This window comes from Mastigoproctus giganteus, chromosome 2 (assembly GCF_048544385.1).
Source record: "Mastigoproctus giganteus isolate SK-2022 chromosome 2, ASM4854438v1, whole genome shotgun sequence".
Taxonomy (NCBI): Eukaryota; Metazoa; Arthropoda; class Arachnida; order Uropygi; family Thelyphonidae; genus Mastigoproctus; species Mastigoproctus giganteus.
This window is the reverse complement of record NC_143576.1, coordinates 170,639,839-170,658,426: the sequence shown is the minus strand read 5'-3', so window position 1 is coordinate 170,658,426 and position 18,588 is coordinate 170,639,839. Positions and strand designations below refer to the sequence as shown.

The following is an 18,588-nucleotide window of genomic DNA, read 5'->3' as shown; positions in this document are numbered from 1 at the left end:
TTTTAGGTGCGTCAGTAAACTAACTTAGGCCATATTTCACCCACGTATATAATATGTATGTAATTTGCGTTTAATGTGTGGTCGATTTGCTGTTTTCTGGAAACCGAAAGTTTCCAGAAAACAAAAACTTTCGGTTTCCGGAAGTAAAAACCATGTTATCTTCAGCTGAGGTAGACCAACTCAGCCACGGTGTGAAGGCCATTAAAATTCCTCGAATTCTGAAGGGATTTAAGCTTATGTCTTTTCCACCTTGTGTGGGGAAGACCGTGATTGTACCAACTGTGCTACTACGAGAGAATCGGGTATCTCCTCGAAAGTGCCTAGATTCCAAGCTTTGCAATTTGAAGAACTAAAATCTTTCCTGTTAAGAGTACTCCTTTTGTATTCTTGATTAACTGGTTGCTACTCTCTGCAGTCAGTTCAAGAGATGTCCGTTCTACTTAAAATAGGGCTTCCAGAGTTGTATACAGTAATCAAGATGTGGCCTGACCATTGCTTTAGACAATGAGACTATTACTGCCTTGCCCTACAGCAAAGTTCCTGCATATTAGTGACAAAATCCAGTAAGCTTTTATAGTAGCCTGTCTATACTGATCAGAGAATATTATGTCTCTACAATTAGCCCTAGGTCTCTGTGGTATGTTATGCTATGATTACTGCTGCCCATTTGCAGTACATTGCATTTATCACTGTTAAACCTCAGTTGCCAAATCATACTGCTGACCTTTGTATACCCTGCAAACTTAGACAATAAGCGTGATATGCCTTCATCAATATAGTTAATAAACATATACAGTAAAGAGCCTAGCACTGAACCCTGAGGAACTGCATTAATAACTTTAGTCCAAGAAGACCAGTGCCAAATTTAACCATTTTCGGTGTTCAGTCATCCCTTTATCCATAGCAGTAACTCCATAATACTACACTGCTCTAATTTGTGCAGCAATCTTTCATATAGAACGGTGTAAAAAACTTCATTGAAATCTAAGTATATATTTTATTAAAATTGTAGTTTGCATCCGTTTCTTTGCTACTGCATCATAGCACTTAATCGAATGCGTCAGACAGTTTACCTCACCTTTATAAATCCAGGCTGTGATTTCCGTAAAAATTTAATTCCTATTAAAACGATCCTGTAATATAAACCCCGGGGACTCACATCTGATGAGTATGGGTTTGGCACACCCAGGGTCCTGAGCTGGATATCATCATTCTTCTCTTCCTTGGTGATTCCCTTCTACTTCTCTCTCTCTCTCTCTCTCTCTCTCTCTCTCTCTCTCTCTCTCTCTCTCTCTCTCTCTCTCTCTCTCTCTCTCTCTCTCTCTCTCTCTCTCTCAGGGTAAGTTAGAAATTTTTTTTTTTTTTTTTTGGCTGGTGCAGAAAAAGCCTCAGGCTTCCTTGTACCATATGGCTAATGATAATAATAATAATAATAATAATAATACTTCTTTAACCACTGACTCCATTATTTTCACTGGAACAGAAGTTAAGCTTGCCGGTCTATAATTACTTACACTACCTTTTGATTCCCTTTGTGAATAGGAGTGACATTTGCACACCTCCAATCTATAGAAACTTCTCATGAACCTCAAGAAGCTGTCATAAATATAGCCAAAGGTTTTTCTTATCTCTTTTGCTGCTTCTTTTAGTATAACTGGCTTAATCTCATCGCCCCAAGCTTATTTTTTTCCCTGCAATTTCTTGTTAGTTTTCACAATATCACTTAGCACTCGGTTATTACTTTGTGTACTTATGGCGTTACCATCCCTAAAAACTTCTTCAAGCTTGAATGTCGTTGTTGTAGGATTTTAGGAGTATCAGCGACTAAGGTCACGTTGCTCCGTGTATACCGTCTGTAAATTGCGTTGTGTTCCGTGGTCGACTCTCTCTTTTCTCGACGAGAAACCGGAGTTTTCAGGAGAAAAATCCGTGTAACCCTCGCTTGAAACCGACTAACTCAGCTACGTTGTGAAAAAGGCCCTTCCTCATGTTAATAACGAGACTCAAACTCAGGTCTTTTCCACCCTGTTGTGGGGAGGAAGGCGATTCTACGAACTGTACTACCTACGAGGGCTCTCTTGACAGTGGTTATGTCTTTAAATAGATCCCACATAAACCTTCGTTATGCAGATGATACTGTCCTAATTTGTAATTCTAAGGATCATCTTAAAGAAACTCTGATACTTTTGAATGAATGTGTGTAAAACTAAACGTATGATGATTGGTGAAGTTGATTACTTAGGGTCAAGAATAAATAAAAATAGCAACTGCTCAAACGATGTAAAGAGACGACAGGCAATTGCTAAAACGTTGGTCGCCGATCTGATAAAATTATGGAGAGATCATGATCTGCCCCTAAAAATGAAACTGAGAATCACTGATTCTTTAATTTTTCCAGTTGCCACTTATGGATGTGAAGGATGAAACCTGAAAAGAGTTTACAGGAAGAAAATTGAGGCATTTGAAATGTGGTGTTACAGAAGGATACTGCGATTTCTTACTTGGATCAAAGGACAAATGAGTAGGTATTGAATACAATTGGCAGGCCTAAAATCCTTCTTCATAGCATCAACAAAAGAAAACTCAAGTTTTTTGGTCATATAGTAAGAAGGGAAAACTTTCTGTTGAAGAATATAATGGAAGGAAAAACCGAGGGGAAGAAGTGCAGAGGAAGACCTGCAACTAGGTGGAAGGATGGGATCAGTGAACTTCTGGACATGACACTTTGCGATGCTGCTCGTATAGCACACGATCGATGCACTTTGGAGGAATTTTTTGGTGGCCACAACAGCTCCTCAGGGAGCTATGTGACTGGAAGAAGAAGCCACCTGGTTGTTAATTTATCTGGATATTCTCAATGCATGAATAGTCACTGCCGATAATCCATTCAAGAGTATTACTTTCTATTGTTGCTCTTGAATGTAAAGTGACCCATTATAAGAAATTCTGATCTATTGGCTCACTTTATCTGTGTGTGCTGTTGTTCATTATATTTAACACAGTTAAATTCCATTTGGCCTATCGAAGTCTTAACGGCCGCCTTAGCCGAGTGGTCAGGTACGCGGGTGCATAAGTACACGTGCCTTGAATGACCGCGGTTCAAGCCTGTGACTACTAAATACGGTGCTGTTTCATGTATTCTCTCTATCTTGTGAACTTCTTTGGTCGTCCCGGAGTATAAACAGAAAATTTATTATTATTTTTTTTTACCCTCATTCTAGTTTTCCCGGCACTTGTGTTACACCAAACTGACTCATTATTGCACTGGCCACCCATCGAGAAGTGTCATATTAGGGCCACCAGAGAACCAACTCATTTGCCCATGTGTAATTTGTAAATAAACTCGTTCGCAGTGGATATTTTTCTGAAGATTATTATTATTATTATTATTAGCCATATTGTGCAAGGAAGCCTGAGGCTTATGCTGCACCAGCCAAAAAAAAAATTCATGCGTTACCCTGAGAGAGAGAGAGAGAGAGAGAGAGAGAGAGAGAGAGAGAGAGAGACGAGAGAGAGAGAGAGAGAGAGAGAGAGAATCAGAAAGGAATCACCAAGAAAGAGAAGAATAATGATATCCAGCTCAGGACCCTGGGTGTGCCAAGCCCATACTCACCAGATGTGAGCCCCTGGGGATAAAAATAAAATAAAATAAATAAAGAGACAAATAATCAAAGCTGGGGCTCCAAAAGTGTCGGGGAGGAAGATACAGAGCTTTATGATAGAATAGATGAGAAGGCTCGATTTATGCTTCATAACCCCCCCCCCCCGGACTCATATCTTGTGAGTATGGGTTTGGCACACTCAGGGTCCTGAGCTGCATATCATCATTCTTCTCTTTCTTGGTGATTCCCCTCTACTTCTCTCTCAGGGTGACCCAGAATTTTTTTTTTTTTTTTTTTTTGCCTGGTGCAGCATAAGCCTCAGGCTTCCTTGCACTATGGCTAATAATAATAATAACCTTAAAACATTAAGATTTCAGCATTATTTATTTATTATTATTATTTCACTATTCTCACCAACAAACCCACAGAGTAGTAAACCGATATAAGGCACATTGGAGTCGCTCTCCCCACTTCTTGTAAAATCAGTAAAGATTAACTAGTAAATAAGATACTAAGTGCAGTATTACCCAAAGCTACAACAAATATTAAGAGGAAAAGTTGAAATGTCTTATATATTCTGAATTCTGGTCTTTCGACTTTGAATCAGTGAAAGCTCCAGCTTTTGTCGCTTTGCAACTAGGGATGGATGCTATTTTGAAGTTTGAACGTAGAGAAGAGGATAATTATTATTACATTTTAGGGTGCAATGAATTATCTACGGTAAGGTGCGCATGTTATAAATACTTATATTGAACACGGCTTCGCTTTAAATTTATGAGACAATGTACGGATATTTTTTTAATGCCAAGAGGCGAGACTTAGGTAATTTTCATTATATAATACAGCGAACTAGAAATTAAACACTTGTGGTTGATCAGTGTTGGTGTTAAAACTGAAAAATTATGCAACGAAGCAAGTTGTTTATTTATAGCTTCCCTAAAAAAAAAAAAAAAAAATCATTTACTTTAAATGTTTATTTCTTCAATAATCGCCTAATCCTTCTATCAATTTCAAACTTTCTACCTTTACAACACATGGAAGTTCATTTCAACAAACACCTGTTTTCCTCAATTATTTTCGTTTGACTAAATAAGATGTAGTGTGGAAAATGACTTTAATTCGGATTCCATTGAGATGACATTTTTTATGGGTGGATGCATGGTCTCCCCCCACAGTAAGCCTGTCTTTTACGCGCAATCAAAGCAACCTTTCAGAGACATCTCATGGTATTAGTTTTTGGTGCAAAAAGAAACACCCCTTTAATCTCCATCATCATCATTTTTCAGAATGTGCATTGTAAAATGTTCATCATCAAAACAGTTTATCAAAATCTAACAAGGAGGTAATGATTTGTGATAACTGAGAGGAAAGTGTAAGAGAGATTGTTGAATCATTAAAAAAAAAAAAAAAAAAAAAGTCTGGGACAAATCGGATCTATTCAATTATATTAAGGGAGGCAGCAAGGGAAGTGAGCAAACTATTAGCATTAATTATGAGAGCATCTCTGGATTCAGGGGTGGTCCCTATGAACTGCAGATGTGCAAATATATCCCCAGTTTACAAAGGGGGATCAAAAGGTGACATGAGTAATTACAGACTTGTTAGGTTAACTTTTCAACAACAAAATTAAGCAGGGATTAATGGTGTGTATGTATTAGTGAGGCAAAGGGGAAAATGTGCTGGAGAACAACAAGAAGCGAGAGCATTAAACGCAGAATTAGGGATGTCTCTTATGACATTACGTCAGCAGTTTAAGAAAGGCAAATTTATACCCCTTGTTCTTACAAATTGTGCATATAAAACAAGAACCTGGTATACAGTTAGTAACTTGCTCATATCGAATAATCTGGAGTATAACCAAAATAAATAATGAAAATAAAAAATAAAACTGTAAAGAACAGAAAATAAATGTTTCCCCTCCTCATGCAGATAACTATCCAGCTGACCTTTGAATTTCTCCAAGCTGTCAGCCCCAACTACTCCCAGAGTAACTCATTCCATTAATTACGGACATACTTGTTAAAAGAAAACTTCCTATAATCCAGGCAAAATTTCTTTCCCTGTAATTATAATTTATAGCCCCTATTTTTGGAATTATAACAGTGAAAACTTATACACCTCATTCAGGTACCCTTAAAGTTGCCTGGTTGTCAAACTTTGCAGTCTGCATATTCAGTTTTAATCTCATTGGATGCTCTTTTGCAGATCTTATCAAGTTGGCTGCCCATTTCTGGACCCTTTCAAGAAGCCTGAAGTGTTTTTTTTGGTGTGGTCTCTTTGTACTTGGACACTGTGGTCTTACAATAGCCTCTTATATTGGGATTATTAAGATCGCTATCTTTACAAGCAAATGTTCAATAATTTATTGATGGAACACCATGGGTCCCCTTCTTGCTGCCTCTGCACTGCAAAGAGAACTTCATGTCTGCCCATACTTTAACCCCCCCTCATCTGTTTTTTTTTAATTCATCCCCACCAAGTGTGTAAGTGTTATTTTGGGGTTTCTATTCTCCAAGTGTAAGATCTCATATTTTTCTGCATTAAAACTTAGCTGCCACTTTTCTGACCAATCTGGAAGCCTATTTAAGTCTTCTTGAAAGAATGCTGCTTGTTTCTGATCATTAAACACTCTCCCAATCTTTACATCATCTGCAAATTTTGACATTATGCCCTCTTATCTCTTTGTTGACATTTTTAAAAATCAGAAACAACAATGGTCCTAGAACTGATCTTTGGGAACACTTCAAACTTTAGACCAATCTGAAGAGTGGCCATTATTTAAAACCCTTTGCCTCCTGTCCTGAAGATCCTTTGATCCATCTTAGAATCTTACTGTTGATTCTGTGTTCCAGCTTATTATAGTAACCTCTTATAAAACCTTAGTTTTAATTAGCATTTAAATTTACACTACACATCATTGCATCCCCTCCTGGTGTGTGAGAAAAAGATGAATGAGTGAAAAAAAAAAAAATAAATAAAAATATATATAAAAAAAAAAACTTGGAAAAAAATTATAAAATAAGAAAAAAGTATTTAAAAAAATATATATAAATAAATAAAATTTAAAAAATAATAATAATAATAAATAAATAATAAAAAAAAAAAGAATGCAAGTAGAGTGAGAATGCAGATTATGAATGAAGTAAATGTGTGTCTCTCCCACCTCCTTGCCTGGTGGGTTCCCCACTGCCAGCTAACATATCCCGCCCCCGGAGCGGGATGGGCAGCTAAACTGGATTCGACACTCCTTGGACATGACACCGACGAAGACATTCTGCGGCTTTGCTGCCAACACGCCATTGGTGATCTGAACTGGGTACTCTAACCTGGTTCCCTTTAAAACCCCATCCCCAGGCAGGGGAGGGAGGAGACGGATCTCTGTCTCCTTTCCTCCCTGCCTACCCCCCATACTTCGCCTGGTGGGGCTCGTCTCCACTGACCTCTTTGGGGATGCCTACTCTATCGTCCCTATTCTTCTATCTGTTTTCCCTCCCTCTCTAACTAAATCAACGGAAGTACACCCTTAACAGTCCTGCCAAATTCTAATCAATGTCTAAATTCTACCAGTAATGTGTAAATCTCTAAGACAACTAACACTATTAGCTAGCATATAGCTTCACATGTCTAAATTTAATAACATCAAAATTTTGCCCGACCTATTTGGCCTTTAACACATCTCTTTAGCGTTCAACCCCAACCAGTGATTTCCTAACCGCAATCCTAAGCATTAATGTTAAACGCAATTTTTTTTTTTTTAATAGGTCCTAGCCACTGAAATCCCAGGAAACTAAGTGGCAGGACCTGCCAGAGCAATTTGTTGTGATACTGGATACACCCGGCTAGCCTCCATGTGGCAGGGTATGGGCAATGTTGGGCCCCACTAGGGACCTGGCGGCCAATAAGCCGGATAAACAATGGGCACAACATATTACATGGCCCACACACTTTCAAGTCTCTGGCTTGACAGTGTACTGTCCTCGATAGGTGGTAGCTGACTCTCATCAACCGGTGAAATACCACCACTTTGCTTATTGGAGGCTTGAAGTGGTGGAACCCATGTTTAGTCTCTAGAGCTAAGTTCCGGTCAACCCTTCCCTATCTCTTCCATCATGCAGTATGATTGATGACTTTTGAGGTTATGATGAACGTCGTGGCGAGATCCAATATTCCTTACATTTCGAGGGTACAGCTCTAAAACGGTTTTCGCAGGCCGGCCGCTATTGGTAACTCTCTAGGAGGCTTCCGGATCAGCTAGTGTATAATCTTGCTACCTCTACTCTGCCAGATAGTGACTGGAGGGAGTCCGAGTAGTGTGTATGCGGGGAGCATTGTCGAGGCCACGTTATGTCAAGGATCTGGGTATATTCTTACCATGTGTACGCCATATCCAAAAATTTCATTACTTCATACAGCATGAAGTAATGCTGTATGAAGTAATGCTTCCCACCCACTTTTTCTTACTATTGCATACACCATGAATTGTCAAACTAATAGAATAAGCTTATCTGCGAAAAGAGCTAAACCTCCCAAGGACTTCCTAATTCATTTCACAAATATACGTGGTCTCAATTCTAATCTCAACGATGTCCATTTCCACTTGCAGTCTGCCAAACCACATGTACTTTTTCTGACAGAATCTCAGTTATCGGTTGATTCAACTACTGCTCATCTCAGATGCCCAAATTATTCGCTGTATGATTCCTTTCGCCTCAAAGGTGGTACTTGTGCATATGTCCGTTCTGATATTCCCTGTCAGAGACTTGGCAATTTGGAATCTCCTCTCTTTGATCTTCTCTGGCTTAAAATCTCTCTACCTCATTGTGTCAGATTCATCTGTTGTCTCTACCGTTCTCCCAACTCCACTAATCACTTGGAGCTCTTTGACTTCCTCTAGTTGCAACTTGACTTTCTCCAGTCCAACTTTCCTAATAGTGAGGTAAGCTTCCTTGGTGATTTTAATGTTCACAACTCCAGCTGGCTTCCGTTTTCTAGTCACACCGACCCAGCAGGTCGAGATGCTGAGGCTTTTGCAATTACTAATGACCTAGCACAGATTGTTCATTTACCTACAAGAATACCGGACAATCCGAATCATACAGCCAATATGCTTGATCTTTTTCTCCCAAACAACCCTTCTAAGTACACGGTCGAAGTGAGAGGTCCTTTAGGCACTTCAGATCACAACTTGGTGATTGTCTCTTCTCCGATGGAACCTTTATCTCGTGGCTATTCCCAACCTCGTGTTGTTTGGCATTACAAGAATGCAAAATGGGATGACCTGCGAGACTTCTTTTCTTCTTTTCCTTGGTCGGATTACTGTTTCAAAACTCCTGATGTCAATGTTTGCTCAGATCATGTCAGTGAAATTATTCTTGCAGGAATGGAATCCTTTATCCCACACTCCACTTTAAAATCTCGTCCTTTATCTAAACCTTGGTTTTCCAATAAATGTGCTAAGGCTGTTCAAGAGAAGAATGTTGCATATCGTAATTGGCTTGTTTCTAATTCTTCAGTTTCATTTTCTGCCTACACCAAAGCTCGCAACAATTGTAAAGCAGTTATTAATCAGTCCAAACTAGAGTTTGAACAGGCTAAGAGTAGAAAACTTGCTTCTTGCCCTAATGGTAGCCGAGCATTCTGGTCTCTTGCCAAAGCTATTGGCCGCAACTTTTGCCCATCTGCAAGAATAATTTCCACCTCTGTCCAAACCAGATGGTTCTGTTGTCACTTCAGCCAAGGATAAAGCTGACCTGCTAGCATCCCATTTTCTTCCAGCTCATATATTAATGAACTTGGTAAAACACCTCCCACCATTCCCAACACGGTCCATTCAATGCCTCCTGTGGTCTTCCGTCAAAAGAATATCAGAAGGATTTTGATGAATCTTGATGAATCCCTCCCATCCAATTATCGTCCCATTGCAATTACTTCTACTCTTTTTAAAGTAATGGAGAAATCAATTAACCGCCAACTCTTAAACTACCTAGAAACCTTCCGTCTGATCAACAATCATCAGTATGGATTCCGTCAGTGTCGATCCACTGTTGATATCCTGGCTTATGTTACCCATTTATGGACTACTTCAGTGGAAAGGTTCGGTGAAACACAAGTAGTTGCTCTTGACATCTCAAAGGCTTTTGATCGTGTTTGGCATAAAGGTCTTCTAAACAAGCTTCCATCTTATGGTTTGCCAACTGTTTTTAGTAATTGGTTATCCAGTTTTCTCTCTGATCACTCACTGAGGGTGATGGTAAATGGCTCTCTGTCTTCTAACTTCTTCACTAATGCCGGTGTCCCCCAAGGTTCAGTTCTTTCCCCCACTCTTTTCCTCTTGTATATCAATGACCTTCTTCCATTGACTGGAAATCCTATCCATAGTTTTGCCGATGATAGCACATTGCATTCAACTTTCCATTTTGAGAAATCTTGCCCTACTCAATCAGCTTCAACTTCTCAAAAATCTGCTACCAATTCCTTAAATGCCGATCTTCAGGTAATTCTCCAGTGGGGCAAAGACAACTTAGTTGACTTCAACCCTTCTAAAACTCAGTCTTGTCTTATATCTCGCAAAAAGGATTCTTCTGCTCCTTTGCTTAACTTTAGTGACACTCCAATTTCTAGGCAAAATGATATATCTCTTTTGGGGATTACCCTGACTTCTAATCTCTCTTGGCACAAGCACACTACAAATATTGCTTCCTCTGCATCTAAAAATCTTGGTTTTCTCTTTCGCTCTCAGCGTTACTTTTCTTCCAAACAGCTGCTCACTCTGTATAAATCGCAAATCCGCCCTGCCATGGAATATTGTTCCCACATTTGGGGTGGTGCCCCCAAAACTTCTCTCAGGCTTCTTGATTCCATTCAGAAGAGGGCAGTTAGGTTAATTAATGACTCATCTCTAACAGGGTCTCTCCACTCGCTTTCTCATAGATGCACTGTTTCTGCTGCATGCCTCTTTTACAGATACTTCCATGGGCACTGTTCTTCTGAATTGGCTTCTATAATTCCTGCTCTCTCTTTCAAAACAGTCCGAACACGTGCCGCCACCAGCGAACATCCATTTACTGTCCAACTTCAAACCCACAGAACCAACTTTTCATCTTCCTCATTTATTCATTCAACTGCCGTTTTCTGGAACAACCTTCCTTCATACGTATTTCCTGAAAATTACAATCTACAGAAGTTCAAGTCCAATGTCAACAAATATCTTCTTTCGTCTTCTCAACCTCCAACCCAAGCACGGTACTAAGTACTATAGGTTCTAATACCTCTCGTGTTTGGGGTTCACATAAAAAAAAAAAAAAAAAAAAGAAACACACGCGGAGATGGGAGAAATCCCAGGTGCCGTCCGACACGAACATACCTTATAGTAACCTCTTGAAGGACTGTTAGATGCTTTGCTAAAATCCAAATAATGTTGAAATTATTTGCTATATCCAGCTCATGAGTAACTGTGTCAAAATAGCTAACCAGATTAGTTAAACATTATTTTCCCTTAACAAAACTTTTGGCCTTTGGAAATTCATTTCATATTGCAATCTTTTTCATTGCCTCTATGATTTTCCCAGCCACATAAGTTATGCTGCCTAGTCTGTAGTTACCTACTTCACTTTGTCTTGCGCATAATGGCCATTACTACTAATGTGCCAGTAAAATCCAATACTTACCTACCTACCTACTTAGAACCACCTTTTTATATCATATATTAAAATTTCAGGAAAGCTTTTGATATTGTTGCACATGGAAGACTACTGTACATTAATACAGTAGTCTTCCATGCTCTTTGTGGACTAATGCTATTAGTGGAATCCCTCAAGGTTTGGTGTTGGGCCCACTGTTGTTTTGTATATTTATCAGTGATATTGATGAAGGTATATCAAGCTTAATGTTGAAAATTTGCAGATGATACAAAGGTTGGCAGGATTGTTAATGGCAGTAATTAGAGTATGATACTGCAACAGGATCTAGAAAAGTTGGGCAGATGGGCTGAGAAGTGTCAACTGAAGTTTAACATTGACAAATGTTGTACATGTTGGCACTAATGGTATTAAGAGTAGGAGACCGGCAGAATTACTTAACAAGTACGGTTCACTGTTGAAAAAAAGCCGTGAATTAGGGTTGAATTTGAAAGTGTCTGCAATTCTGCCCAGACACGAGTATATGATGAGAGCCTTGTCGATCAATTCAGCCCTGGAAAGATTGTGCAAATGGATGGAAAGATTCCATCCCTTGTCGTGGAAGTTGATAGCCTAAATAAGTTTAGGGCTCAGCTGGACAGGTATTTCGAACGAACAGAGGGGTGAAGTGGAAGTGGTTATTTTTGATTTATATATATATTTTTTTGGCTGATGCTGCATAAGCTTGCTTTCTTGCATCAAATGCCTCTGCTAATGCTAATCTCTCATTGTAGAAGTTGATAGCTTAAATAAATTCAAAGATGTGGACAAACTTTTGGAGTGAATGGATGGGTGAAATAGGAAGGTTTTTTTTTTTTTTTTTTTTTTGGGCTGATGCTGTATAAGCTTGCTTTCTTGATCCTAAGTCTCCACTTATGCTAATGTAGATGGATAAAATAATTTAATGAATTCGTGCACTAACAGCACCATGACTGATTTGATGTGCCCCAGAATTGGAAGTTATGGACCACAACCCGACTCCAAAACGCATCAAACCACCCCAACCAAACTATGAGTGATAGAAGACATTGTGTTAAAATGAATTACAATGAAAAAATTTTGATCATTGCATTAAAATAAATGAAGATCACGGTGATAAAAGAAATTAAGATGAGAAATTTATAACAATTTATAAAATTATAACCCACTGATGATAGGCCAATAGCCTTGAAACATGTCTGGGTGGTGGTACTCACTGAGAATAAGTAACAATAGTCTTCTCTATTAGTGAAGCATTACTTATTTGAGGTAGTGCAATATCATGACAACTCGTCGTGAAGGCAGAGCACAATATGAGAAAGAGCAAATGATGCCTACAACAACTACTTTGTAGTTTCTTTAGAGTTGTCTATGGTGTATCTACACACTGATATTATAACAATTTTAAGAAACTTTTCTTCCTTAAGCTGACTAAGCGTTTTGAAAAACCGTCTTGATTGCGGGTTGGAAATAACGCAATGTGTGTATGTGTCAAGATATTAAATGGAGAGATTATTTGTCCTGGAGCATGCATGTAAAAACCACAAATCTGCAATGAAGTAGGAGTGATGCACATTGATAGAATTTTCGTGCAACTTAATTTCAAGGATTTCAGTGATTAATAACTTTGTAATTTTGTTGGATGTTCAGAATTTTTGCTTCATTAAAAAGAAATGTATGACTTTCATTCATGGTATGCAAAGCCAATTCTGACACATTTGCACCAAAGAATGGACTGAAGTAGCATGCTGTTTCACCTTCAAATCTAGGGTATACCGGGTCGATCCTTGGTATGATGAGTCGCATTCACTATAAGGTGTATTGTATATGGGATAAGTTACTTGTACAGAGAAAAAAGAAAGGATGGTGCAATTTTTTAGCATGGTATGTAGTTTTCTGCATTGGTCTTGCTACAATTTTAAATTCTGTATCTTTAAAGAGTCTACTTGTTTATGCCATTGCTCAATATACAGAATGGAAATAAAGTATTTTTTATTGGTCCTGTTGATTGGGATGATATTTTGTGACCTGTCTTTTGCTTGTAGTTTGATTTGGTTAATAGTGGTGAAAGAACAATCTTTATTTAAAAACCTGTTTGTTAATATCTCAATTTCTAACTGTAAAGCGGGCTCAGATGTGGAATATTTATAAGCATTAAGAAATTGGTTAAATATGATGGACCTTTTGTAAGTGAATGGGTGATAACTATTATAGTGAAGAAACATACCTGTATTTTTAGGTTTACAGTAAGTGTTGAATTGTATTTTATTCTCCTCCTGTGCAAGCATGAAATTTAGATACCTCGTTTCATTGTGTTCTTTTTCTAATGTAAAATGTAGTCTTGTATGAATATTATTGAATCTTTGTAAGTTGTTTTGAGTAGTGAATTCATCAGTAATAATGAGAAGATTGTCTAGGTATCTCCCATAATAAGTAATACGGGGAAGAAACGGTGTTAAATGTATGTGTTTGTGTTAGCAAGGTACAACTCCGATATTAGGCTGCTCATGCTTAGACCCATAGGCAGACCAAAAATTTGCCTATATAGCTTGCCCTGAAAGCCAATATAGTTTGCTTCGATCAGAAGCTTAATTAAATAGAATATTTCTTTTTTAGGTAATTTAGTATGATTTATCACGATGGTATTGTATTTTATTCCCAAACTATATCAAGTGCGTATTCCACATTAACATTTGTATATAGAGAAGTGACATCTAATGAAACAACTTATCATTACAGCCGAGCTTGCAATCTTTAAGACTATTAAATAACAAGTCGCAGTTTTTAATTTTGAATTTTATTATCTGTCTAAAGGGTTTTATGATATTGTACAGATGTGTGGCCAAATGCAAAAATGCTGAGTTTCTGTAAGACACAGTCGGGCGGATGGGACAAACAGGTGTATGGATAACCTGTGATCAAGACAGTTTGTTGAAAAGCTTAGTCAGCTTGAAGAAAAGTTTTTTTTAAAATTGTTTTAAATTTCTCATCTCAATTTATTTCATTGCTGCGATCTTAATTTATTTTAACGCCATGATCAAAATTTTTTAATTGTAATTAATTTTGACATGTCTTCCCTCACTCATAATTTCGTGGGGATGGTTTTATGTGCTTTAGGGTTGGGGTCCTTGACTTCCGATTCTGGGGCACATCGAATCATTCATGGTGCTGCGAATGCAAGAATTCATTAAATTATTTTATCCATCTACATTTGGGGAGCGTCGTTTTGAAGTCATTCTATGTACCGGATTGAGTACTGGTAAACTCTATTATCCTTTTAAAATATCATTACAACATAGAACCTATTGACCCTTGTAGCTCTGTTTTCATATTAAATTTGCCAAGGATGTACCCAGCTCCTTGATATAACGTGGCATCGACAATGCCCTCACATACATATTATTTGGACTCCCTCCAGGCACTATCTGGCAGAGTAGAGGCAGTGAGATTATACACTAACCGATCCAGAAGCCTCCTAGAGAGTTACCAGTACTTTTGGTGGAACCTATTGAACCAAATTAAGGAAAAAACAAAAATTCATCTACTTCAAGAAGTTTTTTTTTTTTTTTTTTTTTTTAAATGTGAAAACATCTTTGGCGTCACCTACTAGTTTTCTGGACTGAATGGGTGCAAAAATGTGAAGTGGAAATGACGCAAATTACTTCACTTCCTAAATGACATTAATGCAGTCATTAAAGTTGATTCTTGATGTGAAAACATCTTTAGTGGCACTTACTTAATTTCAGACTAGTAAAACCAATTTGTCACAAAAATGTGAAATGAAAATGATGCAAATTATGTTACTTGCTAAATGACTTAGTCACTAACATTGATTCGGTAGAGTAAGTAGCGGGCGTGAGCATAAAATGTTACATCATTCATACTAATTACTTCAGACTGAAGTAAAGCCGATTAGTAACAAAAATGCAAAACAACATTTAGGAAGTAGTGGGCGTGAACTTATGCCTGCTACTTCCTAAATGATGCTAATGACACTAACTCAGTCACTAATGTTAATTCAGTAGAGTAAGTAGTAGGCATGAGCATAAAACACTACATCGTTCATAACTTCAGTTCTAGTTGTTCGATTTTAAAACAATTCTGATTTTAGTCAAAGATGTTTTCACATAAAACGTCTTTTGTGGGTACATGCACTTTTTTCTTTTTTTTTTTTTTTTTGTATGAAAAGCCCAAACACAAAAGATATTAACCTATAGTACTTTGTAATGGGTTTAATTGTTTTCTTGAGTGGGGTAGTGAGCTCACCAGCTCACTAGCCGACTTTCACCTTCTGTGACTGTCATCTAATACATAAGTTGAATAATAGGAAATAATATAAAAAAAACATTTATGGTTGGGAAAATAAGAAAAAAATATAATCCAAAACAAAAGGGTACAGAGAGATAAGAACCAGATCTACATATTCAAAAACAGTCTTGAACTAATGAAAAAAAAGAAAGCCAGCAATAATAGTACAGACATTGAATACCCAGTCAATAACCCCTGAGGAGATCTCAAACAATACAGATTGAGGAGTTAACTTATGCATGGAATCCAAGAAATATCTTTTAGAATAGAGATTGAGATTTAATGCTCTAAATATTTAAAAGCAACTTACTGATTGAAGTCAGTAGAACTCCATAACTGGTTGTAGCAATTCTTTTTGAATTTTTAATGAATAATGGATTCACTTATTTGAAAATGTTATTTAATGGAAAAAAAAAAAAAAATTAGTAACTTTAGGTCAGTTTGTGGATAAAGATGTAATTCTAAAGTGAGCATTAGCCTGACTCTGTTGTTGTCATAGTAGAGAACAAACTGTCCCCAAGACAGCAAGATGGAAAAATATAATTCAGAGAAGCATTTATTTATTGAATTATATGAACATTTGTGCTGAAATATAAACCTGTTCCTTAATTTTCAGCTGCAGATTTCTGATTTGTATGTTTTGGGCATGTACTCTTTATCAGTAAGATCTAATTTTTTTTTTTTTTTTTTTTTTTTTCAATAGGAAGAACAGATAATAACTGAATATAAAATTAAAGCTCTAGAACTTCATCCTGATAAAAATCCAGGTGATCCAGATGCAGGTTTGTAGATCTGCATTTTTGTTGATTAAAAAAACAAAACAAAAAATTCATTAACTTTTCATTGTTCACACCCTCAATTGGACAACAACACATGCATGGCATCTGCAAGACTCCTTTTTGTTTTAATTATAAAAAAATTAATTTTTAGCTTTTTTTTTGCCAAATTGAAACAATGATCTATTAATTATGATTTGCCAACTTCAAAAATAAACAAGAGAAACCAAAAATAATGATAATCAGTCATATTTTGTAGAATTTAAGGTCACTCATTCCCAGATTGAAATACAGATGTGTGAATACCTGTATTTTATTCAACTGTTTTTGTTCATTTTAGCAGGTGAAACCTGTATTTTCTGTTTTCATTTCAATATATTATGAATATGTTTTGAAGTTTTTCAATTGGTACTTAATAGAAGCCATGCAAGCAAAAGCATCTATCTTTCACTAGACAATTCCTATTCCCACGTGGCACTTGCAAGATGCCAGTGACAGGCAAGATTAGGCACCTGTCACTGGCATCTTGCAGCTGCCACGTGGGAATGGGAATTGTCTAGTGAAAGATAGATGCTTTTGCTTGCATGGCTTCTATTAAGTAAGTACCAATTGAAAAACTTCAAAACATATTCATAATATATTGAAATGAAAACAGAAAATACAGTATAATCAGTTTGAGACTGTTGATGAGCAAAGGTACATGGAAGGATCTGATTTCACTTACAAAACTGAAAAAAACAAAAAAAAAAACAATTAAAAGGGAGTCTCTCAGATGCTTTATTAGCAATGAAAGGTTGATAGAATACTATTTTATTACCGTATAGAAAGTATGACCACTTTTTTCTAAAGTAATAATAATGTTCTTGTTTTAAGTATTTAACTGTAAACTCCTCTAACCTAGTGGTTGTACTGTTGCGTAAGAGTAGTTTACAGTTAATTATTTTGAAAATGAATATTTTCAAAATAATTAACTGTAAACTGCTAATGGTATTTAGTCATTAATTAATGATATTTAGCATTCCTGCAGGCTTGAACTATGGTGTGCTCAAAATGGGTGTGCATCAGCAATCTCACACTTGACCATTTGGCTATTTATATTTACATAAACTGTTGTTAGTTTTGTTGTGTATTAGAGAAGGGAAAAAAATTGTGTTTATCTATACCAAAAATGGATAAGATTTCATGTTACTATTATGTTTATAACATTTTTCACATATGCAGGAAAAATTAATAGGAATTATATGTAAATTTCAAAACTTTTTTTTTTTTTTTTTTTTGTAAATATTGGCTTAATTGTTGTGTTGGGATAAAGCCAAAGTTTCATGCAATTAGTGTTGGGATAAAGCCAAAGTTTCATGCAATTATTGCATTCACAAACTTAAATTTGGCAGCATTAAATGGTTCATATTTTTATTTCATGTTATCAACATTTTTCTGCAAATTTAATTATAGTTAATAAACTTTTTATTTAATTAAACTAATGAGTATTTTTAGTAGCAAAAAACCCATTGGAAAAATTTAATTATCATTAAAAAAATTTAGAACTGAAATTAATAAACATTGTAATTTACTGGTAACAGGTCGAGCATTAAGCTTTTTTTGTCAAATATTAATTAAGAAAGAATGCCTCAAAATTATTCCAGGAACTAAGCTGTTTTCAGCAGCATCCAAATTCAGCAGCCACACAGCCTTAATCCAAGAATCCAAACAAAGGAGCATAAAGTAGATTTCATCAGTTCTACTTACAACTCTCAAATAATTATATTTGTTCAACAGTTTATTATTTTTAAATTAATTTCTCTTGAAAATTAGTACACATAAATTTAAATTAAGAATGAATCATCATTAGATTTATGGTGACATTTCTGTGAAGTGAAATATCCAGCCAACATGTTGCTGATATTTTATTTTCTATATGAAAATATGAACTTATAATAATAATGAAGAATTACATACTTTTTTTTTTTTGTTTACAGTATATTTTATAAGCAATTGTTTGCATTATGTAAGGTGAGTATTATGAGCCAATAAGGTAATTTTATTTATTTGTTACTTCTAGCTGAAAAATTTAAACGACTCCAGTGTGCAAAAGATGTACTCACAAACCTTGAAAAGAGAAAATTATATGATAAATGGCTAAAAGGAGGCTTAGCTATGACATTTGAGCAGTGGTTGAATCTTACTAAAGCATCGCATACTGTGAGTTTTAATATCCATTTAGAAAATTTTATGTAATGGATATCTGTG

The 18,588-nt window shown here is 36.4% G+C and overlaps 1 protein-coding gene across 1 annotated transcript in view; it reads left to right on the top strand.

Moving 5' to 3' along the window:
* Window positions 1-4,123: 4,123 nt before the first annotated feature.
* Window positions 4,124-18,588, top strand: part of jdp (DnaJ domain-containing protein) — a 43,781-nt gene continuing 29,316 nt past the window's right edge. Inside the window, exons 1-3 of the mRNA XM_090390085.1 lie at window positions 4,124-4,322; window positions 16,269-16,347; window positions 18,401-18,540. Of these exons, the coding sequence (XP_090246211.1) occupies window positions 4,245-4,322; window positions 16,269-16,347; window positions 18,401-18,540 (297 nt within the window). The 5' untranslated portion in view covers window positions 4,124-4,244. The remainder of the gene's footprint in view (window positions 4,323-16,268; window positions 16,348-18,400; window positions 18,541-18,588) is intronic.